Below are 27,154 nucleotides of genomic sequence, written 5' to 3' on the forward strand. Positions count from 1 at the left end.
ACAATCTGTTCTTTTGCGTCCAGTTACCTACCGCATGCACCCTTGGCGAAATGTAATTGTGTGTTCATAGGTCTTCAAATGTGACAAGATTTGTTTTAACATTGCAAGGTGTGTACAAACTTGCCAAGACATGGTCTTTGAGCACTCTTCAGATTGTACTATATTAATCTTTACTTCTGAAGGTACCTTGTAAATGTTGCTAGAAGTTAAGTGATAATGTAAAACTAATCAACGCAGTTACTTCAAACGGAAAAGAAATGCCCCATCGATACAACACAGTGACTGCATCTTGACAAGCCAAGATTTTTTTTTTTGTTTGGAACCCTAAAAAGGAATCTTATCACAAAGTGCACTGCAAACTACCTATTCATGATTACATCGCGCAATGCCAACATTTATTATTCTCAAAATATACACTGGTTAGGACTTGTGGATGTCACTAGGCATGGCCACCATGAAAAATATGTAAAAAGGTTAATTTTGCCTTCAAGGAAGACAATGAAAGAAACCGACAGCCAAAATAATTCAAACGTTTATCTCCAAATATTTTAAGAAAGAGTTTTGCAATGTAACCAATATTTCTGAAATATTGGCTTGAATTCTGAAATTTCAGAATACTAGTTCCTACAGAATTTCAGGTACACACTACTAATCTCATACTTATACTCAGAAAAGTTCAAATGTTACCACAGAGGATGTGGCTTAACCGCTAGAGCGGTTGACCTAGAATCTGAGGAACCGGGTTGGAGTCTCAGCAACGACGCTCAACATCCTGCGATTCCGGGCAAATCACTTAATCACCCTGTGTCTAACAAAATTGATGTGTCCGTCTGTAAAGCAACTGTTGCTCGTATAAAGCACTCTCTTACCCGTTATGTTCGGGTCGAGTTCGCACTATATAAAAGCCCGGAGAAAAAAATCTAATCTAACAACATGGAATGTAGAATTTGGAAATGCTATCTAAATTAAGCTTACAATACCAGAGTTAGAGGAAATGGGTTTTGGAGGAAGAGTTGAGCGTGTCTGCAGGTGTGTGTACATGTGCAGGTATGAGTCTGTGTATGGGGAATATATGGCTTAACCTGAACATTTCTCATGTGTTAGTCCACAGTTCGGATTGGACTAATTTCACCACCTACATTTTACTTCTTGGAAAGATCCAATTACTCTTGTATGAAAGCGGACTTTACATCTAAAACATTTATTATAACCAATCTCAGGAATAATTCTCAAACCGTGTATCCTATGGGCTAGCTATGATGTGCCCTCATTGAAAGCTGTATCTGGCCTTGCAATAGCCATACTACTACAGTATCCTTTGATAGCACAACACGTCAAGGTGTCAAAGCTGCTGTACCTTTTGTGTTCACCAACGACAATGCAGTCTTTCATCCTTCTGAAGGCAATGGAAATGTTACCATTGAGTCAGGAAATAAAGACACAAATACATAGACCACACAAAGGATGGTGTATAGGCCACGTTAGTTTCAAACATTGTTAGTTTAATCAATTAAACATTCCCACAACATGCCACTGGGTTGGAACAAAGATATGGCAATTTAGTTCGAGGTTTACACTGCCCTACATTTGCAGACCTCAGTTCTTTCACTCCAGCAGTTCATGCGCCTCAAATCTCTGATGTGATTGACGCTTCCATGGCCTTTCCCTCATTCTGATGAAGCAGCCTTCAAAATTTTCGGATTTCCCAAAATGCTAGGTCTTTTGTCGGCAGTAAAAGAAAAAGGTTTACAACTTTATAAGATTGCTCAGGAGTTGAGCAGCACTGCAAGCGAGTCAAGCAGTACGGTCTTCAAGAGTACGATAATACTCCGCCTGGTAAAAAAATGCCTGGTGATTCCACACCCGGTTTTCCCGGGTGCTGGTACAATATCTAATTTTACTGGCTGGAAACGTCGCATGAGGCTGCAGCTGCAAATCCCGTCCCCGCCTAAGCATTTTGTTTTGCAAGTAGGCGGGAGAGAAGGGTGGGGAGATAGCATCTTCTAATTCGTACTCATGCAAGGGCATCTTTTTCCAGTCCTCTCCCCTACCATCCCAGTCTCCTACGCCTCCACACTGCCCAGAAGTTTCCCCAGTTCACATATACCACCTGCTTACAGCAGGCGACAAATGGGAGCATTAATTTCTCCGAACAGAGAAGACTGTGCAGAATTACAGTCCTCTCTGTAAAACAGAGAATGTGTTTATTTTACGTGATCATACACAACCATACCACTTGTGCATAACGTTCACATATAAATTGATAGATATGGATGTGGCCTGACGGCCAGAGCTGCCGACTTTAGATCTGAGAGCCAGGTTTTAGCCCTGGTAATGGCACAACATTCTTTGATTCTGGACAAATCACTTTATCTCTGGTGCTAGAAAATAAGTGACCTTGTGTAATGTACCCTGGTGCTCACCTAAAGCGCTCCAATGCCCTTGGGCTTCGTTTGCAAGAGTCTGCAAGGAGCAACGGAAAGTTGGCAGTTAATATTAGTCTTTGATTTCCTGGTAGATTCATAAGACAAAACCGTGACGGCCTCACTGATGGCATAAAATGGTGAACACTGGTTGATGAAATGAAATAACACACTTGAGGTAGGCGCTATGTTTTGAGTGAAGTAATAGCATGATTTGATATCACCCTAACAGGTGTTTACAAATAAAAATGTGTCTTTTTTTGTAGGAAATGGACAAGGTGACCTCAAAATCTTAAAGTGAACCACAGATAGGAACATCAATTGCGACAGCCTGATTAGAGCCAAAAATTAAAACCAAGAAGGCTCTTCTGCATTATATTCAGGTACAACATCAAGTCCAAAATAGAGTTAGTGTAATGTACTGAAAGTAAGGTAGCTTTCTCAAAATTGTAAATAAAACTTTTTAATTTTTCTACACTTTGTACAGAAAATAGAGAAAGCCTTAATGAGAATCTGGGTATACATACCCCTGGATTCTAAACACTTCGGCACAGCAAAAGGAGCATAAGAAATATAAGGAACCAAAACTTTTGTTCTGAGATAGTTTGAATTAATTTCTGCAATTAATGAAATTTGCAAATTTTTGGTTTATTGCTCCTTTGGACTATAAATATTTGGTCTTACATATGGATATTGATTTATTCAGTTGTAATCTAAGAAGGGTATAAATGTCTGTTTGTTTTTTGTAGTGTAAAATTGTCTACTTTTGATGTAGTATGTTTAATATGTCTTAGTTAATATGTGGACTTTAAATGATGTTTGTAAATAGCTGTAAATTTGTTTGTAAATCTTGTACAGAAAATATCATTTTTTTCTTCTTTTCAAACATAAATGTGGCAAAAGAAAATAGAAAATTTAAATCAAAAGGTATAAATAAAATACAGGTGCAAACAAAAAGGATTTGTGTTTGACCAATAAGCAAGAATAATGAGGGCTTTAAAGACTACTGTGGTATAGGCAAACTTGTTGTTTACTGATTGTTATATGGCCCTGCCTTGACCACATTCCTTAGGGCCTAACTCTTTAGCTTTTCTAAGTATCAAACAAAGCATGAAACAATCTAACCAATATTACACCACCTTCCCCCTTACAGAAAACAAGAAAAAAAATACTTTGTAAATAATTACAAAATAAACTTAAAAGCATAACAAATCTTAATATCTAATGGAATCCTCAAACGTTTTAGGTGTTTTAATGACACGACCTCTGGACGAACTACTACCGCTCGTATTAATGTCAGACTGGACTGAAACACTAGAATCAGACTGAGATGGAGGAGCAACTTGAGCTGAGGTAGATTGAACTGATATCACAGAGTCCAACCAGTGTCCCCAATCTAGATCGTTCTCCATATTTTTCTGCCTACGAGGCATTATTTCGGTTTGTTCAGGAGATACTTTAACAAGTTGTCTTTTGTTCCACCAGCCCTTTCTTCCAACAAAAGCAGCTCCTTTACTGATCTTGCACACCTGTTCAGGCATAAAAAAAATGGGATTCTCCCTTCCTAACTTTTACCGGTTTCTTAATTAGAACCCATTCTCCAACCAGGACCTCATCACCATCCAATGGTATTTCTTATTAACATTTTCTTTCATCTGGGTCTGTTTGACAAATACTCAATTTGACACATCCTTAAAGTTGATTTGATCTTCGCCAGACATCTCCCTCAACCAAGTTAGAAATAGAAGAGTTTGTGCTTCTCTGCCTCTCAACAAGGTAAAAGGAGATATTCCAGTGGTACAGTGGGGTGACGTGTTATAATTCCAATTTTTTGGGTCGATAAACTCGCCCACATCCAACCCAGATGCTAATGCTGTCTGGATTTCTTCCTTCACAACTTTATTTAGTCTCTCGACTAGACCATTCGTTGTGGGGGAGTATAACGTCAATTTTAGATGTTTTATATCTAATTTGCTCATAAATTTTCAAATCTACTCAGAAACTAAATGAGTGCCGTTATCTGTACCAATAACTTTTGGAGCCCCTTCTAAAGCAAATATCTTGTTAAAAAATGATATGGTTGACTCAGTAGCAGGAGCGTCAACATAACTGTGATACATCAATTTGGAAAAGTAATCAACAGCTAGTATAACATATTTCCTATCTTGGTTGAGTATAGAATATGGTCCTGAAAAATCCAAGCCCATTTTTTCCCATGAAGCGCTAGGAACGGGGTCTTCAATGTTTATGGGACAGAAGACATTCGGGACAACTGTTGATTGTATTTTTAACTTGGGAATCTAGGGAAGGCCACCAGTAATGCTGTTAAATCCTCACCCCAGTCTTAGTAGATCCCAGATGCCAAAGGTGTGCTTTGTTGATGATTGAGAGGCATAATCCGGCAGGAGGGACAAATCTGTGTCCCAGACGAACGATCTTGTTTTCAACAGACAATTCGTCTGACACCTGTGCAAAAATACGCAAATCAACACTCAAACATCTAGGATCAGTCCAGCTATGTGCTGTATACTCAATCATTTTCTGCAAGACTAAATCACTCTCGCAAGCTACCTTCCAATCATTCTCAGATAACACGGAATCATACTCTTGTACTGCGTCCACCACAGCTACACATTCGATGTCCTCTGTAAGAGAATCATCCTCATCGTCCTTGTGCATAAGCAATCTGGACAAAAAAAATCGGCAAATAAGTTTTTACCACCCTGTATGCGTTTAACCTCGAAATTGTATTCTTGGAGTTTTTACACTAGCCTTATGAGCCTGGCAGACATGTTGGAAGTATTCACTTATTAAAAATATAAACCAATGGTTTGTGATCAGTCACCAGTTCAAACTTGCATCCCCAGATGTACACTCTAAACTTATGAACAGCCCACACACATGCCAAAGCTTCCCGCTCAATCGTGCTGTACGGTTGCTCAAACTTTTTAAGGGATCTAGATGCGAACGCTACAGTGTGTTGACGTCCATCCAACCTCTGACTTAGAACTGCTCCAAGTCCGGAAACACTGGCATCCGCAGTTATGAGGGAAACACAGTCATCCCTAAATGCATATAGTACTTGGGCAGAGACAATCAATTTTTTCACATTCCCAAATGCTACATCCAAATCATCAGTCCATTTAAAACTCTGACCCTTCCTAAGTATTACTCGTAAGGGTTCTACCGCTTATGCGTAACAGGGTACGAATCTTGAATAATATTTGGCTAGGCCGAGGAATGACCGTAATGCAGTTTTATCAGTGGGAGCCTCTGCTTCTTCAATTGCTCTAATGACAGAACATTTTGGTTTAATCCCATGAGTAGACACAGTGTGTCCTAAATATTCCAACTCTTGTACAGCAAACGTACATTTGTCTGATCTTACGGTCATCTCTTTAGATCTCAAAATAGAAAGTACACGTTTTAAAATGTCGTTGTGTTCTTTGAATGACTGAGCATATATTAAAATGTCATCTAAATACGCTTGGACTCCCTTGATGTCATGAAATAGCATGTCCATCAGTTTCTGGAACACGCTACCGTCCGATGCAGGGCTAAAAGGAAGACGTAGGAATTTGTACTCCCCGAAAGGGGTTACAAATGTAGTCAAATCTTGAGAATCTACTGACAATGACACTTGGTGGTAAGCTGATCTCAAGTCTATCAATAAGAACCATTTTGCGACTCTCAGATTCGCAAGTAACTCATGGATTCTAGGCAGTGGGTGGCAATCAACAATGATATTTGTATTAAGTCCGCGCAAAGTCTGATCCCGCCAATTTTCTTGCGTGCTACTACAATGGGAGCCACCCACAGTGAAGAATCCGTGCTTTAATAATGCCTTGTTCACAAAGTTTGTAAGGTAAGCGCACTTTGTGTGCCACTGGTTGGGCCCCAGGCACTAATCTAATATGGTGTTCCACACCTTTGACAAGATCAACCTGTTCGGTAAATACAGGTTTGAACTCAGCGATTATAACTTTCAACATGTTTACACCCTCATGAGGTTTAGTACATTCAATATTGCATACAGGCAAGTCTCCCACTTTGATATGATTTTCATCGCCAGGAACCAAATATAGTCCCATGCGCGCTATATCTTTCCACCCGATGATGTTTTTCCCTTTCTCTGCTACGTCAATTTGTGTTTCGGTTTCTCTACCTAGAAATTGTACTACTCCAGAGAAATAACCAATCATATTGATGTCCTTTTCACCGAAGGCTTTAGGGTTAACGTCGGATTGTAGCAATTTTACTCGATCTTTCCATATATCGTTAAATGTGGTGTCTCTTAAAATGGTAATTGGCGAGCCTGAGTCAGCCATAACCTGAAGTGGAACATAATCAATCACAGCGAAACACAAAGGGACTTTCATGGAATCAGGATCTCCTCCACAGTCTAGGGTTACAATCACATTACTAAGCGAATTAGTACATGAGTCAACATCCGTCTCAATACAGTTTACAATGACAGGTTTCCTAGCATTTCTGCACACTCCCTGGAAATGCCCTATTTTCTTACATATGACACAACATTTGTTAACAACCAGGGAAATTTCCGATATTGTTTTTAAATCTGCACTTGTAACAGAAAAAAGGGTTGTTTTCTTGAGAAAATTTAACAGTTTTACTTTTAACATTCACAGCACATAAGGAACCCTCTTGCTCAAGAACAGGAGAAGCTATCAGACTGACCCAGGGTTTGATGTCTTCTTGCTAGATATTGCTGAACATTCAATACTAAGGGCTAACTCAATTACTCCGGTCAAAGAAGGATTTTTGCAACCTAGAATTCTTTCCTTTATCTTCCATGATGGACATTTGAATACAGTTGTCCGCTGATGGACCAACGCCACATGTGGTTGCTAACACCCTGAGTGCCGAGATATAATCCTCTACTTTCTCTCCCTCTTTTTGTTTCCTTTTGTATAAGCTATGCTGTTCTAGCATGATATTGGGCTCGTCGGAAAATTGTTTCTTAAGGCGTGCAACCGCCTCTGAGTAAACGTTCCATTGACCGTCACCAGAATGGGATGCTGGAGGTGGAATAGGTACAATACTGTCAAAAATTCTCTCAGCGGCTTGACCAATGCATCCAAATAATAAAGCAAATTTACGTGCAGGGGGATAGCCAACAGCATCAATAGCCTCTATGTGGTTTTCAAAGAGTCTGTATCACTCTGACTAAATAATTCGTGGACTCCCTGGTTTACTTAAAAATGGAGGAGGTTGTGTTATTTGTTAAACATTAGCCATGACGAAATGTATATATATTCAATTGAAAACTACAATATATTCAGAATAGGAAGTGGAGGCCAAAGGTGTGCGTGTCACCGAAGTTTAACACACAGAGAATGTAATTCCTGTAACTGTGAAAAGTGTACCAGCTTTAAATTGTTAATATGTAAAATAATGGCATGCGTGTCGCCGAAATACAACAAAAAGAAACAAACCCGCTGCTTTGAAAATGAAGGGATGCAGAATAATAAGTGTGCGTGTCACTGAGTATGTAGAATAATAAGCGTGAGTGTCGCTGAAGAACTAAATAATGAACACGCAGACTGAATCCGGAATTGAAGACAAGTAAATCAATTAGGCATGTGATGTGTGTCGCGGAAATATAAGAAGCAGACACGCTGACAAACAGCTGATAAAGCTTGCAAAATCATCAGTGTCATCGGAATGTGGAACAGGCAACACACTGGTACGTGGGATAAACGATAACTCCAAATTATTTGAGTTGCTTGCAAAAGAACCTGATTTAAAGAAAGCGCCGCGTAGCCTAATGACGACAGTGCTTGCTCGTGAATTGTTTGGTGCGCTCAGGGGTCACGTGACCAGTAGATCTTTACGAGAAGAAGAGCGCGAGCATGCAGGGGACTCCGTAAAGTTAACGATGAAAAGCACATGACCTTTCAGTGTGTTCTTACACTGTATGGTTTGCGGGGACTTCAAGGTGCGAAATCTGCTGAATACCAGCCGAAGAATCGTTGAAGGAGTCGGTGTACACCCAAACCGGCCAGCAGGTAGTTTAAGGCGTGGGTATGAGGGTGGAGTGGTTCTCAACACATGTGCGATGCAGAAGTATCAACCAAATCATGAAACATTCTAACCCATATTACTCCCCCTATAATTGAATTATATCCACCTCCCCACACAAGGACCAGAAGGGGTAATTTCATACTCCATTTTTGATTGTCTATATTTAGACAGATCAATTACATGCCCATTAATCCACCTCCCTTGATACAGGGTGTTTTAGGTGCATACCACCATTATGAACTTTTGGTATAAACATTCAGCACCTTCCCATTTGAGGCATATAATAGCTGCTTTACCTTCATCTGTTTATGAAGTTTACTCTTTGTACACTTTTACTATCAGTGCGCCACTCATGTGTGATCAATACGCCACGTGCTTTGACAGATGCTTGCACGCTTACATTCAGATGCATCCCTGCTCTACTTTGATGGTTGCCGAGCAACGATGCTCATTGTTTTGACCGCGTTGAGCAGGTCATGAGATGGGCACGCCTCGGCTAGCACTGTGGATTGCCGAGTCCCGATTACCATCATTACGTATCTGTGGTACTCCACAAGGACGCTGCACTCTAGGTTCAGCTCCAGGCCACCACCTGATAATTCGTTTCCCCCCCCTTTTCGGGTCCTTTATAACGGACACTGATTGTTCTCTATTTCATCTCCATAGTGTGCAAGTAAGTTTAACTAGGAGCCCTGCCCTCAGGGTGTTTGATATTAAGTACTAGCATATCTTTTTTTTGTGTGTATCATGTACTTCTTGATTAGTAAATCTCTTTACAGCTATTCTAAGATACTTATCTATATCTTAGATGGTTGAATAACTTGAGTCACCTACTCTCTTTTAAAGGGGGCCTTACCAACAATTTGGAGGGTGAGAGCCAATAAGTTTAAACCAATATGAACATTTATCAATAATACACCCACATATGTTCTTCACAACGCACGCATGTTTTGCTTTCATTTGCAGTGATTTCCAATGATCACACCTGGGTTGTATATGGGTGGATTAAGCACCGGTCAAAAATTTACTGTTTTGTACTGTGTCGTGATTTTAAAATAGATCAGATGCTAAGTTCTTTTTTCCTGTTTTATGTAGGTCACTGTTTTAATGTGATGTAAACATGTAATGATGTGAGTGTTTGTGATTTAGTTTGATTAGGATGGACTTTCAAACCATTCACCGGGGCAAGAAAAGCCAGACACACTTAGGTTCCCTCACTTCAGAAGATTAGGTATGCCACCAAGAATGTCCTGATGAAATTCTACTTGATCATTTTACAAACTATTTAAGGCATGAAACATGTTGACCATTGACTAAAATCTAGGTACACTAATTTGATCTTACACTACAAAGTACACACGTTAGAAATTAGGACCATTATAACCAATGATCTCTTACTCGGTTTTAACTCGAAATAGACTTGTAACCCTATTAAATAGATAGCCCTACCAGGGCGATATACAATCAATTCACATCTTTTTTCCAATCTTCTCTCCCATTGACTGGAAACACACTCACGCCCCCAGTTATCCATTGGCAATTAAGAGATCGCCGGTAAAGAGCCCTGTCCCTGGCCTGTTGGGCATTGCAGTGCCAGCCAGACAAGGAGCAAGCCCAATGACGAAGCATGCCATTTCAGGGGGTGAAGATACTTGCTTTTATGAGCGCATGCTCCCAGTAACTTTATACAGACCCCGTCGACAGTCTGCTTTAGTAAGTGCGGAATAGTATATCGCTATTTTCACTGTTCTAGATTAGAGGAGATTGTATACTACACCCAAATTCTCCTCGTCCTCCCAAATATAGATGATTTTCACTATGGCTTAACTTAAACATGAACAGCATTCAGAGACCTGACATGAGGCAAAGAAGGAATTTTCCAGTGCAAATAATCTAATATGAGCTAAAGGCAAAGGTTACCCAAATACAACACAAAAATGACATTCAGGCACAAAATACACAACACCTAAACTTTGAAAACTAGAAAGTGGCCTTCCTGACTCCCTGACGTTAAACAGCAGACAGCCAGGCCAGTTTTCTTCCAATACAAAAGGACCAAATTAAAATCCATACAGTACTTGATCTCCCTGGTCTACACAAACTATGTCCCCCCCCCCCAACTCCACAAAACACTCCCAAGATTCAGCATGACTGCACAACTATTAATCAATCATCATCTAAAAGCAAAAACAAATTTTCTGCAATGACATGCCCAGAAAACGTTTTAAATCCACACGCAGTGAATCTAAACACACCTCCTATCTCAAAGCTGAACACTGCTGTAAAGAGAACACATCACTATCAGCTGTCATTCTTGTGCCTTTGCATTTATCTGCTCTATACAGAAGCCTGGGTACCTTCTCTCTGGTTTTATAGGTATGTAACTTTACTACAGTAACATTAGAAGCCAAAGGAGAGGTCTCAGTCATGCCATGGTAGCTATTCCTAAACAATCGTGAAAAGGTGTATGATTAGCCCCTTAAGGAGAAAATCGTGAAATTACGAACGCCTCCAGTACAACAGCTTTTTTCAACTGTCGTCCACTTTAACAGACCACAAAAACAAACCAATACAGAAAATAAAAGCATTGCATATAAACCAGGGGGCAGGTTTCATGGATGTTCTCTTAAATGGGGATTTAACAAAAGATTCTCAAGTAAAAGATTGGCAGCCCTATTTGTGCCTATGTTGTATTTGCACAAAGCACAATACCAGACTACATCTCTTACAAATTACAAATAAACGTATGTCTAGGCATACAAACTAGTCTTCAGCTTTTCCATCAAAGCGATGCGGAAAGCAATAACGTCAAGTCAATAGGCAAGGTGTTCCCAAACAGACTGATCTGTACTGTGAAGCTGCAGCCACGTGAGACGAGAAAGGTAACTTGGGTTCTATCAGAGGGGCTTTACTTTTGCTCCAAAGATCGTGGCTTGGGAAGTACAGCTAGAGTTTTGAGATGAGATACAGAGCAACCTGTTGGTTGCGGCATCTATAGGAAATATTTTTTAAAGTCATGGTCCACGACCAGCAAATAACGAAGGTTCCTATATGCAGCAGACAACAGGATCTTTTTTCCTAAGGGGCTTAGTAGCTCTAACTGCAGCTTGTTTTGTGCTCTATGCAGGCAAGCCTAAACAGGACTCTACAAAGCCACAATATTGAGCATTGAGAAGTATCAGAAATCTAAAGAAGAGTTGAATGAGGCCTGGGTTTTAAAGCTCAATAGATTTGCAAAATCAATTGAGGAATTCGTTTTCTTAGTTGGAAATAACACCTAATCACCAATCCCAATGGCTGCATACAAAAACAAATTCACTACTGTCAATTAACCCACCAGACAGCACAAACTGTACAAGGTAAATGAATAATTTACCTTTTGTTTATGCATGTTTAAACATCGGTGAACATGCATAAAATGCTAAAGAGCTAAGGTAGCCAAAATTGTTACAGAATTTCATGCAGAAACTCATAAACGGTCAGTTTTCCAAACCAATACAACCAATCCCTCATAGAAGGTTATTATGTCTTAACACAAATAAAGTTAAAAAATCGAGCTGTAGCTCAGCAAGTGAGAATAATAAACGGGGTTAAGGCTTAGAGAAATAACTGGCAATAACCAAAATCAATGAATTGACAGCCTTACATCATACATAGAAACATCCAAAAACGTGTTTTTAGAAAGGGTGGTGGATTACCAGGATCATTTGTCCCAAGAGTAATTAAGGGCAAAGGAGTATGCGTTGGATCCTAGGTGGGGGGTCGAGAGGGTGGGAGCAGTGGAATGGCATAAAGAGGTGAAGAGATGAAAAAAGGACAAAAACAGCAGGTAGCAAGAAAACTGCACAACCATGTTTGGGAAGTGCAGAAGTTTAGACAAGTGACGTTCAGTGAAAGACAAAGGCATTGAAACTAATATTGGGTAATGTAAACGGTTTCTTTTCAAGGCAGAAAGCACAATTTAGTATGACTTTTTAAAATTATATGAGGTTGACATAATAATGCAATAAAACTATTTTTTACAGTCCACTTGAAAAAAGGGAAATTGGATTGTGAACAAAACTGGTAAAATATGAATACAATATTTTGGGTGGAACTGAGTCCCAATTATTTAGTTCATACCACTGGCTTGGATTGAGAACTATAAAAAACCAGGAAACGTAATTCAAGTTTCAGACGAAAGAATGCTTAATTTTATATTTTTTATTTAACATAAAAAATTAAAATATTTGTATTTATTTATTTGGAGTTTTATATAGTGTTAAAAAGACCCGATGGGTGTAAGAGTTCTGAACAAGAGACGAGTCATAATATATAAGAACTCTGGTAACGATTGAGAAACAACTTTGTATTTTAGTCAGTCGAGGCGACAATGACAGTCAGTCTTGCTGGACAGGGTGATTAGAGGAGTTGAGAACTGTGAAATATAGGCGTTCCAACAGTTTGCTCTTTCGGAGGTGTTAACACTAAATGCCGAGGAGTAAAAAAAACTTTAATTCCAAATGTTAACCTTACAATTATTTTCTAAACTGATAACTATGTAACTTTATTTGAAACAATTTAAAATTACAAGTAATGGAACTTTAAAAAAAAAAAAATAGGAGAACGAAAGCACACTTCTAATGGACATCAACAGTCAAGAAAACCCTGAAATGACTATAGACACAGAATTTAAGTTTTTAATTCCATTCCCGCCCCTTTGGCTAGGGCCGATTTAAGACTGACAATAGTAGCTGGACTAAAACGTAGTTTTATAACTAGCCTTATATTATATTATTCTGTGTTCACTGCACTTAAGAATGTGTTCTTTTAAATTGACTTGCCACTGGTTTTCCTAAAAAAAATATATCTATTTTTAATTTTATTTCGTCATGGCATGGAATATAAGCCAAATTTGTGGCCTTAGACAACTATTTCCAAGTTTGTGTTATTTGTATTACTTTTTGTTAAGTTCTTTTGGAAGTCCAGAGGTTAGCCTTGATGCAGAATTATATTGCTGTTTGGCAGTCGATGCCTCGGTCTCATTTTTGTGGCAGAAGTTTCTTACACACTAAGGTCATCCTACAAAGAAGAATGTTTACCTGCCTTCATTGACACATCCACTGTACTCCTGGCCATAAAATTGTCTTAGCTTGTTCAAAGGGCAGACCGTAGATTTCAAGCTAATGCAAGTACAAGGGCACAACAATAAGTTACACATCAAAACTAAACTCAATTCCAGGGATGCAAAAATGTGACTGGTGGTTGTGCGTAGATGGAGAGTTGGCTTTTGAAAGAAAAAAATAATGCAAGCAACTGGTAGCAAAAACGGCACTAGGGTTACACCATGTTAGAGCGAATAACACCAAGGCTGGTGCAATTGGTACAAATTAGTGAGGCAAAGCAGACAAAAGCATTTGATGAGCGGTATAAGACGGAGGTGGCTTACCATAAAACGAGGGAAGTCTTCACTCCCCCTCAGAGCATCTACTCCTACCTTTGGGGTATAAGAGGTACCAAAAAGTATTTTGTCACATGTTCTCAAATGTGTACTGCAAAGAGGCTGAATCTATTAAGACCTTAATGTAGTAAAACAGTAGCGCTAAACAAGGAACAGGAATGCAATAATGTGTAACAGACGTTTTGCATAGAATACATTTCATAGTTTGTTTTCACGAGCTCATGATATTCAATATCTTCTGCTTAGTGCATCCATTACCTTGCAACTCGTCTCATTTTGGAATACATCGCATGAAGAGCACCTGGACTTATTTTTCGCAATGGTTTCATTAATAACTGAAGCTATCCTTTAAGAACATAGCTAAAACAAACAGAAAATTACTAACCTGCAACAATGTACAGTAGCGGGAACATCAATTTTGATGCCAAGTATACAAACACACAAGTTTGCAGTAAACATTATTGGCTTATTTTCTTGGGAAGGGGAAGTAGAAGAGACTGGGAGAGGTCTATGACGTAGCACACACTACAATCATTTTTCACATCTGAGATGGTGGCACTCTTAAGCAGACAGTTGTACTATTGCCAGTACAATTGTGATATAGTCAACAGGGCCATCCTCATCACAAGTCTAGGCCTACAAACGTTTATTTTGGGTTCAAATACTTATGAGAGCAACTACGTTGCATTAAAATGAATCAAAGTAGGAGTGTCTAAAATGTTAAGGCAAGTGATGAGAAGGTGATTTAACGTTGAAGTAGGTTGCAGAAAATTAGACCGCTCAACCATTCCATGCACGGAGGATGATTGGAACTCAACCATTCTAGCTGGAACGCTAAGTTGCATTCAACTGAGATAACTTGAGCAAGGATCAAAGTATCGAGTCAGCAATTTGATTCTGTTTGGCCCATGTCAAGTCCGAACTTCGGAGGAAGGGATAGACTTGCATAAAAGTTCCAATAAGTTTTGAGATCAGTTTTCCTAGGGCACTGCCCACTTGATAACCAGTTTCACAGACCTCCAGACAATATCCAGGCAGCTGGTTTCCAGCAGGCAGGAAAATAGCCCCATAAAAAAGGCATGGCATTAGGTTAAATCAAATCCAAAAGCCCAACAACCTTCTTGAAGATTGAAAGACCTCAGGTGTACCTTTTTGCTGTTAGCAGTCTGTGGACTCCAATGTCTCTGGGAATACATGAGATGTTTTGGTACAATCGAAAGAGCTAGCTCCCAGGAGCAAAGTTTCTCCCTGATTCAAGTCATAATGTGGTTCTGAGAAGCAATGTCTCTCTAATGGGTATTTGAAGGAAGTCGAAACAAAGAGACCAATATGTGGAAATATGAAATATGCATTAGATGGGGGGGGGGGGGGCGATGGAGGGGAGGGTCAACATTCCTGAAGACAACCAATAACACTTTGTGATTGGTCTTTCATTAGTGTGAATCATGATGGGAGTCTATTCGGCGAATAGCACTCCGCATTTTACTACACCTCTATATGGGGTGCATTCTTAACCCTCTCATGGCCAGGAGTTCTATAAGACCTACCATTTTCTCTTTGTATATAATAAGGATTTTCTTATTTATTTATATACATTGTTTTAGAAAACAGAAACCAAATTCAAAGGTGACAGAGTACTGCACAGGCAAAGCAGGACTGTAACATCTTCTACACCACTTAATGTAAGTTTTACAATGTGTACCCAATTTCAGATTCTTAATGATATAACTTTCATCAATTTAAAACAGAGGTGCTTAAGTATTCTCAAGGAAAAAAAACAAGACAAACATCACAAGTTGTGGTTAAATTAAAAATAACATTGAATATTGTTTTAATGAGTAAACAGATTACACACCCTGAGCACACACATCTCAACTGGTACCACACTCCCTGAATTCAGTCCACCGGAAGCACAGGTCATGATGGGAAATCTGGGGAAAAGAGGTATATCACATATACACCGCACCCTCACAAGCAACAGCCCATCTCTGGACCCGCTTAGAGTTCGCTGGGAGGGTTGATTGGGCCCCCTTGAAGATGTAGACTTTCGGGATACCCTTATGGCTCCCAAAACGGTCACTACCTCTGCCAGACTCTGACTCGTCCAGATCTATTACCTGCACACTACATACCTTACCCCAGAGCGACTGCACAGAGCAGGGCTACGCACCTCGCCCAAATGCACTCGCTGCAGGCAACAACCAGCAGACTTCTAACACGTGGTCTGGTCTGGTCTTGCCCCTGCCTCATAAAATACTGGGACAAAATAGAATCCAAACTCACACACATCTTGGGCTGGCATGAACCTCAGAATCCTATGCACCTCCTCCTGGGCGTTATGGGCGGTCTAGGCAGGTCCCGTGCAGACAAATTATTCCTGGGGACAGCCATCATGGTGGCCAAACGCGATATTGCCATGGCCTGGACGCAACCTAACTGACCCCCCTACAATAGCTAGGTGGCGCAGAGGGGTGGATTGGGGTGCAGCCCAGGAGAAACCTTTATGTAAGGCTAGGGGTTGCCTAGCCAAATACCAAAGAGTGTGGGTTAAGTGGGCTGATCAAAAGGGTTAGCGGGGTCCGCAGCGATTGACTTTTGCCTTCGACAACATTTTTTCTTTTCGGTATATAAAGTGCTTAATCAGTGTGCCTACTGTATGATTACACAACAGATGCCTCCATTTTCTCCAATATGCTAATCTCTATACTGTGCTGTCAGTGCCAACTTTCCTTGTGAAAGTTATAAGGTAAATAATCTGCGGCTAGAAGTCTCCATCAGATTAGGTGATTAGCACATATTAAGCACACCATTAAGGATACAACCAACAATCATGCCTCTGAGACAACGAAAGACAACACCAGAGCTGCTGGTAAGAAGTATTAGAGATAGCCCTCTATATTCTTTAATTTGTTGGACTCTTTAAAGTGAATGGTGGATTGCATAGGTGCACTAATCGCAAAATAACGACTACTAAGTAGAGTGGGTGGAACATAAGTAATTATTGATTTGTTTACTGTTGATTTACAACTTTTGCAATACGTCTGGTTTTGTTCTTTGGGAGAGACCTACCCTTCAGATCACACAGGCCCCCTTATTTGCCATGATAATCTTACCTTTTGCCTCTGCTGAATGTTGCTCATAGTGTCTGGCTGGAACTCTAGCTTATTGGATCGACAAAGCTTCCAGTACAATATGACGAGGATGATCATCACAAGGCACACTGGCACCACCACACCAACAATGATGAGTAGGTTCTGAGAGTCTTTGGGGGCTTCCTGCACCATGTTCACAGCTGTGGGATGGCAAGGAAGTGGTTAATTCACACATACATAATCAAAAGGTGAGAAACGATTTTCACTGGGACACTTTGTGATGAATCAATTGTCAGTCAAGAGTGAACTTCGAATAACATAAATCAGTCACCTTTTGAAAACCAACACGTTTTTTCCAGCTAACCCGCGTTCTCAAGGCTTAAAAGGCTTTTTTGACAAGCAACAGAAATGTGTTTCGTAATCTTGTGTAGACAGGTATAATACCCCAAAATTTAACAAATAGTAATCCTTTTGGGAGATTTAACAGTGTTCATATATGTTATTAAGTAAGTATCGGACCCATAATGAAGTCTGTCAACAGTAAAAATGGCTCTGACCAAATCTCGAGTTGTGGCCATCTCATGATGAGTTGCTATACAGGGAGCTCCCGGTGTGGAACCAAAGGCATGAGCTGGCTCTATGGGAAATATGAAAAGCCTCTAAAGGTGTAACTTACTCTCCCTGATCAATTAGAAGACGCTCCCACTGATTAGTGCAGCCTGGACCCACTACATTGTTTTGTAAGAGACCGGCCTAGATTTCTGGCTATTGGTGGTAGATAAGAATGAAAGCTTCGTCCTATGAGTACTGACGGAGCCACCCGGCCCGTCCACACACGCATACACACACCCCGAGGGCGGGCCCGCCCAAGGATATAAATAAAAGGGCGCGAGACCACTCGGGGTCTTCGGTCCATACGTGCAGCCAGTATCCGTTTGTGTTATTCACTAATCATAGTTAGGCCCCACTCTAACCCCTCCCCACTCCCGGTGCACGCAGGCACCACATTGGCGACGAGGCGGGATACCACCACGCCTCGCCCCCGCGGAGAAGCACGGGCAGACCGGCTCGGCCCCTGCGACGCTCACGCTTGGTGCGTGTGAGCTGGCGTGGACGATCAACCATCGCGGGTGCCCATCCCGTGGTCGGACCTCGCAGGCCGATGCCCCCGCGGATGTAGGAGCTGCCCAGGCCCGCTCGCCTCCACAGTGTCATCGCGCCCGGTTCGGCGCCCAGGTGAGCCCTCCCGTGAGGGAGGCGTCGGCCATATCTGCCTGCAGGCCTTCCCTAGCTCCAGCGCTACATCGCGCGTGGCCTGCAGGGCCCGCCCCGTGTCTCGGCCCACCTCGCATGCACCCGCGCTAGCTGCCGCCTCAATCGGGGGGACTGGATCGGCCCTGGCGAGGCCCCTCCGTGCCTGCGGGCGCATACCTCGTGGCTGCTGCCCCACCCCCGCACTACGCTGAGGGCCCTGCCGATGCCCAGCCAACTCCCAGAAAAAAAAAACAACGGGCAACTGTTTGGCCTGCACAATCAAGGGAATCAGGCAGTCAAGGGACAGCAACTGCAGCAGGGAAAGGAGAGGGAGGACACTTTGCATCAGGACCGTGTCCCTGCACTTACACCCAGGCCCTGGGAACTCTGCAGAACTAAGGACATCCCCTGCCCTGCTCGCCACGCTCTGACCCCGCCGGGTGGTCGCATCTAGCAGAGTCCATACACCAGTGGTGCGACGCACCTGCTGAGCTTGCGCAGGCCTCAGGTGAGAAAGGAGGCGGTCACGCAGGGGCGCAAGCACCCTGAAGATAACCGCTGGGCCACGTGTCCGGCCAACAAACAGGATGAACACAGCTGCCGCCACTGGGGGCGCCACATCGGCGACAGCACCAGCTCAATAGCAAGCAGGACCCCAAAATACCGCGTCCCAGCAAGGTGGCGCCAACGCTTCGGGCCACGGGATCGCGGCTCCACTCCCGCCTTTCAGCGAACTTTCAAACCCCTCCACCGCCGCGGCACGGTGGCGTATATGGATCGGCCGCCTGGAACACTACTTTGTCGGCGTCAGGGAGATGGATGGAAGAGTGAAGCGTTCCCTACTGATGTGTTATGGTGGATATGAGCTATATGAGCTGTTCGAGACACTAGCGGACAGGGGTGAAGACAACGACTACACGGCTCCGGTCAATGGCCTGAATCGCCATTTCGACCCGCAAGTTAACCCTGACTATGAATGGTTCAAGCTGCGCCAAGCGCGCCAAGGTGAGGCTGAGTCCATCGACACTTACTATGCTCGGCTCAGGAAACTTGCGACGACCTGTGAACTGCCTGACCAAAGAATTGAAATTCGCGCACAGCTCATTCAAGGCTGCAGGTCTGTTCAACTCAGGCGCCAGATTTTGAGACAACCACGCATCTCGCTGGATGAAATCCATGTCCTCGCCAGATCTCACGAACTATCAAATCCCCGCGCAGACGAGATGGAGGCTGCTCTGAACCGTTCCGGAGCAATGGCTCACACGCCAGCCATCAAGGAGGAGCGCCTCGATGTGATCTGCCGCAGGCCTCAACCGCCGAAAGGAGGAACGAAGACCACGCAAAGCTCAGCATGCGGCAACTGCGGAATGGACCACCCGACCAGTGGGAAATGCTACGCAAAGGGCAAGACATGCTCAAACTGCGGAAAACTCAACCATTTTGCAAAGGTCTGCTGCAGCAGCGGCGGCGGCCGTCACCCCGCCCCCACTGCAAGAGGACCCACCCAGGGCGTACGCCAGCTGACGCTTGATGACCCAGGACCCTGCAGTGATGTGTCGCGTTCAGCTTTCAACCTGGAGGATGATGACGATGGCGTCTTCTTCGTGTCATTCGTCAGCAGGGAAGGCTCCAGGAGGCGACCGCCGCCCATGTTTGAAGTGACCATCGCAGGCTTCAGAGTACAGGCCTTGATCGACACGGAAGCCTCGGTTAATGTAATGGATAGCGCCCAGTATGAGAGACTCTCTCCACGCCCGCCCCTCTCGCCTTCCAATGCCAAAATCTACACCTATGACAGTGATGACCCGCTTCCCCTACGCGGAGCAATGGAGGTGGTGGTGGCCAGCAACGGGCAGGAGGTGAAGACGAAATTCCACGTGACGGGAGGGAAACGCGGAACGCTGATCAGCTGTCACACGGCAGAAGATCTCCAGCTGGTTTTCTTCGCAAACCAAGTACACGAGCTGCACGCCGAGATGATGCTGAAGGACTTTCCCACGCTTTTCCAAGGCCTTGGTCGCCTCAAAGGCAAGATCTTCAAGCTACATGTGGATCACACAGCTCGGCCGATGGCATTGAGACACAGAAGGGTACCATTCCACCTGCGGCCGCAGGTGGAAGAACTTTGTAAACTCTGAGATCTTGGAGTCATCGCAAAAGGTGTCAGGCCCGACTCCCTGGGTTTCGTCTCTAGTGGTGGCCCGAAGCCCAAACAACCCGGCGCCATCCGCTTATATGTATATATGCGCCTCCCGAATAAAGCGGTCAAGAGGGAGAGGCATTTGATGCCCATGATGGATGACATAGTCGCGGATCTGAACGGGGCCCGCTGGTTTACGAAGCTAGATCTCAATGCGGGGTAGCACCAACTGGAGTTACACCCAGACAGCCGCAACATCACCACGTTCTCAACGCATGTCGGCCTACGGCGTTACAAGCGGCTGAGTTTTGGCGACTCCTCGGCCGCCGAGGTCTTTCAGAACGCAATAAGGGAAACACTCTCCGGACTGCCAGGGGTCATGATATTCTAGTTTTCTCCAAGACACTCGAGGAACATCACACTCACCTCAGAGCCACTCTACAGCGCCTTCGCCGACCATGGCCTCACCCTACACCGTGCCAAATGCTCTTTCTACCAAGAGTCGGTGGACTTCTTTGGATATATTTTCTCTAGAGAAGGATTGCGCGTTTATCCAAAAAAAGCAGAAGCTATCCGCTCGGCGCCCACACCGACGTCGGCAACAGAGGTGAGAAGCTTTTTAGGGATGGCCACATACTGTGGCCGCTTCATCCCCAACCTGGCCTCCCTTTCCGAACCTCTGAGTCCTGACCAAAGCTGGACCGCCATGGGCCTGGTCGGAGAAAGAAGATAACGCGTTCACAGTGGTCAAGAATGCACTCATAGACGACAAAGTCATGGCCTATTTCCGACCCAACCGGCGCACGGAGGTCATCGTAGACGCAAGCCCGGTCGGACTCGGAGCTGTCCTCATGCAAGAGACGGAGGACCATGAATGGGTGCCCACCGCATACGCCAGCTGCGCGCTGACCGCCACGGAAATGCGATATGCGCAGATTGAACGCGAGGCCCTAGCAATCAAATGAGCGTGTCAACATTTTCATTTATACCTGTATGGCCACGAATTCCGGGTAGTCACAGACCACAAGCCGCTAGTACCACTGTTCGCAGGGATCGCCAGACTTGCTCTTCCGCGGATAGAAAGGAGGGCCGTCCAGCTGCAGACATATTGCTTCGAAGTCATCTTCAGACCAGGGGCAGACAACCCGGCGGATTTCCTGTCGCGCCACCCGAGCGCCACCTCCCCCACCCTGGGGCAGGAGGATACTGAGGAGGTTGAAGAGTTTGTGCGAATGGTATCACAGGAGGCATGCCCCATCGCACTCACACTGTAAGACATTGGGAAGGCCACAAACGAAGACGAATGCCTCAGTAGGGTGAAAGTCACGCTGATGGACCGAAGCTGGAAACGGTTTTTGGATGGGGTCAGTGCCCTTACAGCAACAGAACAGGCATTCCGACAACAGGTCTGGAGAGCCCAGAGTGAACTCAGCGAGGGCCCTCACGGAGTGATACTGTGCGGCACGGCCATTGTGATCCCCACGAGTTTGCAGAAAGATAGTGCGCCTCGTACATCAAGGCCATCAGGGAGCGTCAAAAACCAAGGCACGACTACGCAGCAAGGTTTGGTTTCCGGGAATGGACCTAGCATTGGAAGGCGCGGTGCGCAACTGTCACTCATGTACCATCACGAGTCAGGATCCAGCGCCGCACCCGGTGATCACTGAGGACCCATATCAAGAACCATGGGCGGAGCTAAGCATCGGTTTTGGATCATTCCCTGATGGGAGGAACATGCTCGTGCTCATAGACTCTCATTCACGCTTCCCAGTAGTGGAGGTGGTGCCCTCCACAGCGTTCAGCCACGTCAAGATGGTGCAGGATCGGACCTTTGCGATGATGCGTCTACCTGAGGAAATACGATCAGACAACGGTCCGCCCTTTCAAGGCAAAGACTTCCAGACCTACCTAGCAGCAAGGGGTATTCGCCACCGGAAAATCACGCCACAGTGGCCGCAGGCAAATTGGGAGGTCGAGAGGTTTATGCGCACGCTAAACTGGGCCCTTCGTATTGGGGTTGAAAAAGGAGAGGGGGCAGAGGAATGTCTATCTTAATTCCTGAGCGCCTACCGACAGACACCCCACTGCACCACCCTGTTTCGGAAAGCCCCAAAGGACTGCGTGCCGATAGGCCCCTCCTGGCACCCACCTGAGCTGGATCAGAAGGCCACCTAAAACAGAAGACAACTCACCAACGAGTGGAGCCAGCCGGGCGAGAAGAGCTCAGCCCATGTCCCTAGTAGTAGGAGACAGAGTGGTCATCATAGACAGACATCCTAACTGGAAGTATCGCACTGCGTACGAACCTGAGATATGGGAAATCGTCAACATCCAAGGCACCATGGTATCAGCAGCCAGAGGCACGAGAGCCGTCACACGGAATGCGTCATGGTTCAAACGAGTCCCGAGAGAGGAGGAAGCCACTGGTCAGACGTCCGAGAACGGGGAGTGTGACGCTGAAAATCCTGTGCACACTGGGACGCCAACATGCCACCGCGGAGAGGAAACATCCCCACCAGGGCCTGCACTAGAGCCGACAGCCAGTCAGAGAAGCACCCCGGAAGAGCCCAGAGGCACGGTGGAAAGATCTGAATAGGCGAACATCAGCGAAAACCAACGAAGTCAGAGATACAATCTCAGACCGAATCCGACCCCCAGTCAGCGGCTGCAAGACTACGCTTGGGGCCTGTGCAAGACCCAAGGCCCCCCCTAGTGTGGACTATGTATCCGTAAGATTGGAGGGATGTACTGACGGAGCCACCCGGCCGGTCCACACACCCAGAGGGCGGGCCCGCCTAAGGGTAAAAATAAAAGGGCGCAAGACCGCTCGGGGTCTTCGGCCCATACGAGCAGCCAGTCTCTGTGTGTTATTCACTAATCATAGTTAGGCCCCACTCTGTGGCATAGGCAACCCCTCCCCACTCCCGGTGCACGCAGGTACCTCACTATGCACTATGTAAAACACTCCAAAGAGCTTAGTAAAATTGTGAGTTTACAAAAGGACCAGGAAGGCCTCCAAGGTATGAGAGTCAACAACACTCCCTTTCAGTTAGGTCCCTCAGACCATAGTAGCCAGGCTAACAGCGTCCCCTACCTTGGATTATAAAAGGCTAGTCCATCGTTGGTCACTTGCACCTTAGAGGGAGGGAAGATTTGGGTGCCAAGTGCAGAGGTCCCATTCATCTTGGGAGAACTTCACCTTCTCTTGTGTTGGTAAATGAGAGAGGGTAAGCCACTACAGCAAATAAGTCCGTGCATGGATTGTATTGTCCACTTTGTTGCCCCCAAGTGTATATTAAGATTTAACAGGAGAGATGAGGCTCTGGATGATTCACCAAAGGTCTAGCGAAAATGCAACATCACATCCTATCGGCTACACAAAAAGTCTGGTTTGCTAACCAATGGGTCAGAGCATTTCTTTTAATTGGAAAGGTAATTTGGTTAGTGGAAATGATCACAATGCATCAACCAAGCTCAAGCTGGAAAAAGGACAGACAGGGAACTAGAACTTGTCGACAAACTGTGAAAGTCTACCACAACCTACTGTCATTTCAAGGGCTCAGGCTCGTACTAGTAATTACAAATGTATCCACTCCTTCTAACCTTGCATAGTTAGCCTCCTTAGTTTTCCCTTGGGAGGAAGAGAAGAATGTATGGCTCGAATAAGAGGCCTCGTTCTGTAAAGATCAATACTCCCTTTTTCATAAGGAGATTGCAGAACAACTAGGTGAGTAGATGGTATTGGGAATAGTAAACTCCTCCTTAATACTGTGCAAGTCATGCAACTTGCACACAGCACCCAGTAAAGTGTATTTTTTCCTGGCATTCATTTTGTCTAAAATGTAAGCTCACAAAGGAAATGAGTGAGACTGCCTTAATAATGGGGCTGGACAGATGGGTTAACTCAAAGACGCGTCTCTGTGATTTACAATGAAAAATAACACAAATGATCTCTTACACCTGCTAACTCAGAATAAACAAAGCTGAAAGCAAACTACCCACACCTATCAAAAATATTCACCCATCTCAACTCGAACCGGCAATAAGTAGCCTTATCATGAATGGAGATGAAACCCACTGTAGCTTTGACTACTCATCCTTCCTCAAATAAGCCCTCTGATCATGTACCCAGTGCCCCTGCTCTAACTCCACACATTAGTAGAAGAAAAGGGGTGACGGGCCCGGGCCCCAGTTGTCCTGTAGTAATAGAGCTGATCATTTTGAGGATTACTTGTTCTCTGCAATGAGAGACCCCTTCCCCATTGTGGGTAAATAGTTTAGTGAAGTGCCAGAACAAGTAAAATTAGTCTGTCTTTTCGAAATTCTAATTTATTTCTTGGAGGATCTATTTGATATCCAACTCTCATCTGTAAGCAGAGTCAATTATAGCGAGCATAGATCATATGGTAGTAATGAAATAGAACAGACAACACGTGTTTTGCCATCTCGTGCGTCCAGCAGGCCAAGAGGCTTCCTCAGGGTGTAGGAATGGAGCCAGAGTAGGTCCTGCTAATAAGAGCAATTCATGAAGGTTTTTAAAGTCGGGGGTCCGGTCACCGACGTCTACTCCAGTCTGTCGGCGAAAGCTCCACACATGCACAAGGGCACCCCTATAAGTAGTATTTATTACAGAACAAAATCACTAATAAAAGCACACCCGGCAATGTTTATAATTTAGAAGAAAGCCTTATAACTAGTTAGTCACCCTCTACAGAAGTACTGACCTCTCTATCTCTTGGCCTTCCCAATACTGAACAGGAATGGAAACATACCATTACGTTACTCAAACCATAATGTACTACTGTGGATACACTTGATTTAATCTATAAATATCTTGTTCGAAAACCTCAAGGTAAAATCATATAGATCAACTCCCCCTACACCAGTACACAGAGGTAAATCACATTCCAGTTGTCCACTGTCGTCTGACCAAACAGCTTATCAGGTGACCCTGCCAAGTTTACTTATTTCAGTATGTACCTATAAATAAATTCCCATCCCACAAGCAGAAGACAATACAAAATCACCAGTAAAGTTTGCTCTTCTGAGCTGAATGTACAGAACAACAAATTCCATCAGTATTACAACCACGATCTTAGACGCTAACTTGGGTTTTTTTCTACCTCACTGAGAAATGTTGTAATCACCTTTCACACTCTTTAAAAACAATCTGGCACAAAAAAATTCAATCTTAAGAAAGGACCATGAAGACAAGTGTCACCTGGGAATAGCCATAGGTGGGGTTATATGTTGGTGGCTCACGCCGGCTACGCTCAGGGGGATCCAGAGGGGTGGGTATTCTGGTACGTAACTCCCTCCCTTTCCAAATATAAAAAGCTCCACGGGATCCACTGGGTAGGTTAGTGACGGCCTCAGGGCAGTGGGAGGGTCGGTCCCTTAATCTGACTTCCTTATACGTGCCCCCTAGACTTCACTCTCCTACATTGCAGGATTTGGGCCCGCAGATGTTGAATTTACCTGAGGGTGACATTCTGATGGGGGCAACTGCAATACACCTTTAAATGGTGAGCTTCACCACATGCAGACTAAACTGGATGAACCAACCGGTAAACTAATGGTGGACTTTCTGGGGGCGCTAGGCCTTATAGATGTTTGGAGGACCTGTAACCCCACGACCATGCACTACACATTTCACTCAGGGGCACATGGGAGTCTCTCCCACATAGACTATTTTTTTGGCAAGGCCTCCCAACTTCCCAAGTTTGGTGAGATTTCCTTCCTTCCCTGGGGCATCTCGGATCACTCCCCGATCTTGGCGTATTACGGAGGGTTGCCAACCCCACTCGTCACAACATGACGCTCAATCCCTGGTACCTCAGAGTTCCGCAGATAAGAGGGAAACTGATGGAGGCCACAAAGAATTAGTTTGACGACAATGATGGATCTGTTTAGTCAGACGTAATACTCTGGGAGGCCTATAAGACTGTGATTCGGGAATGTAGGGTCGCGGCGATAGCAGGCCACAACAAAAAAAACGTAAGCAGATGGAGGAGGTGGAGAGTGAGTTTGCCCAACTTGAAAGACGGAGGTCCTCAACCTCGGACAATCCCTCACCGCCTGGGACGACACCTGGTGGCCCACAGCGCTGGGCCCGCGCCGACTCCGACGGACCACGCACGTAACCTAGGATTCATCCTGGACTCCTCCCTCTCGCTGACCAGGCAAGTCAACGCCGTATCCCCATCCTGCTTCAACACCCTGCGCATGCTCCGAAAAATCTTCAGGTGGATCTCCACAGATACCAGAAAGACCATCACTCAGGCCCTCGTCACCAGCCGACTAGACTACGGAAACGCCCTCTACGCAGGAACCACAGCCAAACTCCAGAAACGACTTCAGCGCATTCAAAACGCCTCCGCCCGACTCCTCCTCGACATCCCCCGCCACAGCCACATATCCGCCCACCTAAGAAACCTGCACTGGCTCCCAGTCAACAAGAAGATCACGTTCAGGCTCCTCACCCACGCACACAAAGCGCTCCACGACAAAGGACCAATATACCTCAACGACCACCTCTCGTTCTACACCCCCACCCGCCAGCTCCGCTCAGCCAGCCTCGCCCTCGTTCTACGGATCCACAGAACCACCGCTGGAGGAAGGTCGTTCTCCTACCTGGCCGCAAAGACATGGAACTCACTCCCCGCGCACCTTCGACTGACCCAGGACCTCCTCACCTTCAGGAAGCACCTCAAGACCTGGCTATTCGAACAATGACAGCACCCCTCCCTTTAGCGCCTTG

The 27,154-nt window shown here is 44.6% G+C and overlaps 1 protein-coding gene across 1 annotated transcript in view; it reads right to left on the reverse strand.

The window, feature by feature from the left end:
* KIAA1549 (KIAA1549 ortholog) overlaps positions 1 to 27,154 on the reverse strand; it is a 938,976-nt gene that overhangs the window by 330,364 nt on the left and 581,458 nt on the right. The window contains exon 10 of the mRNA XM_078673003.1: positions 17,022 to 17,200. Coding sequence (XP_078529129.1) covers positions 17,022 to 17,200 — 179 coding nt within the window. The remainder of the gene's footprint in view (positions 1 to 17,021; positions 17,201 to 27,154) is intronic.

This window comes from Lissotriton helveticus, chromosome 1_1 (assembly GCF_964261635.1).
Source record: "Lissotriton helveticus chromosome 1_1, aLisHel1.1, whole genome shotgun sequence".
Taxonomy (NCBI): Eukaryota; Metazoa; Chordata; class Amphibia; order Caudata; family Salamandridae; genus Lissotriton; species Lissotriton helveticus.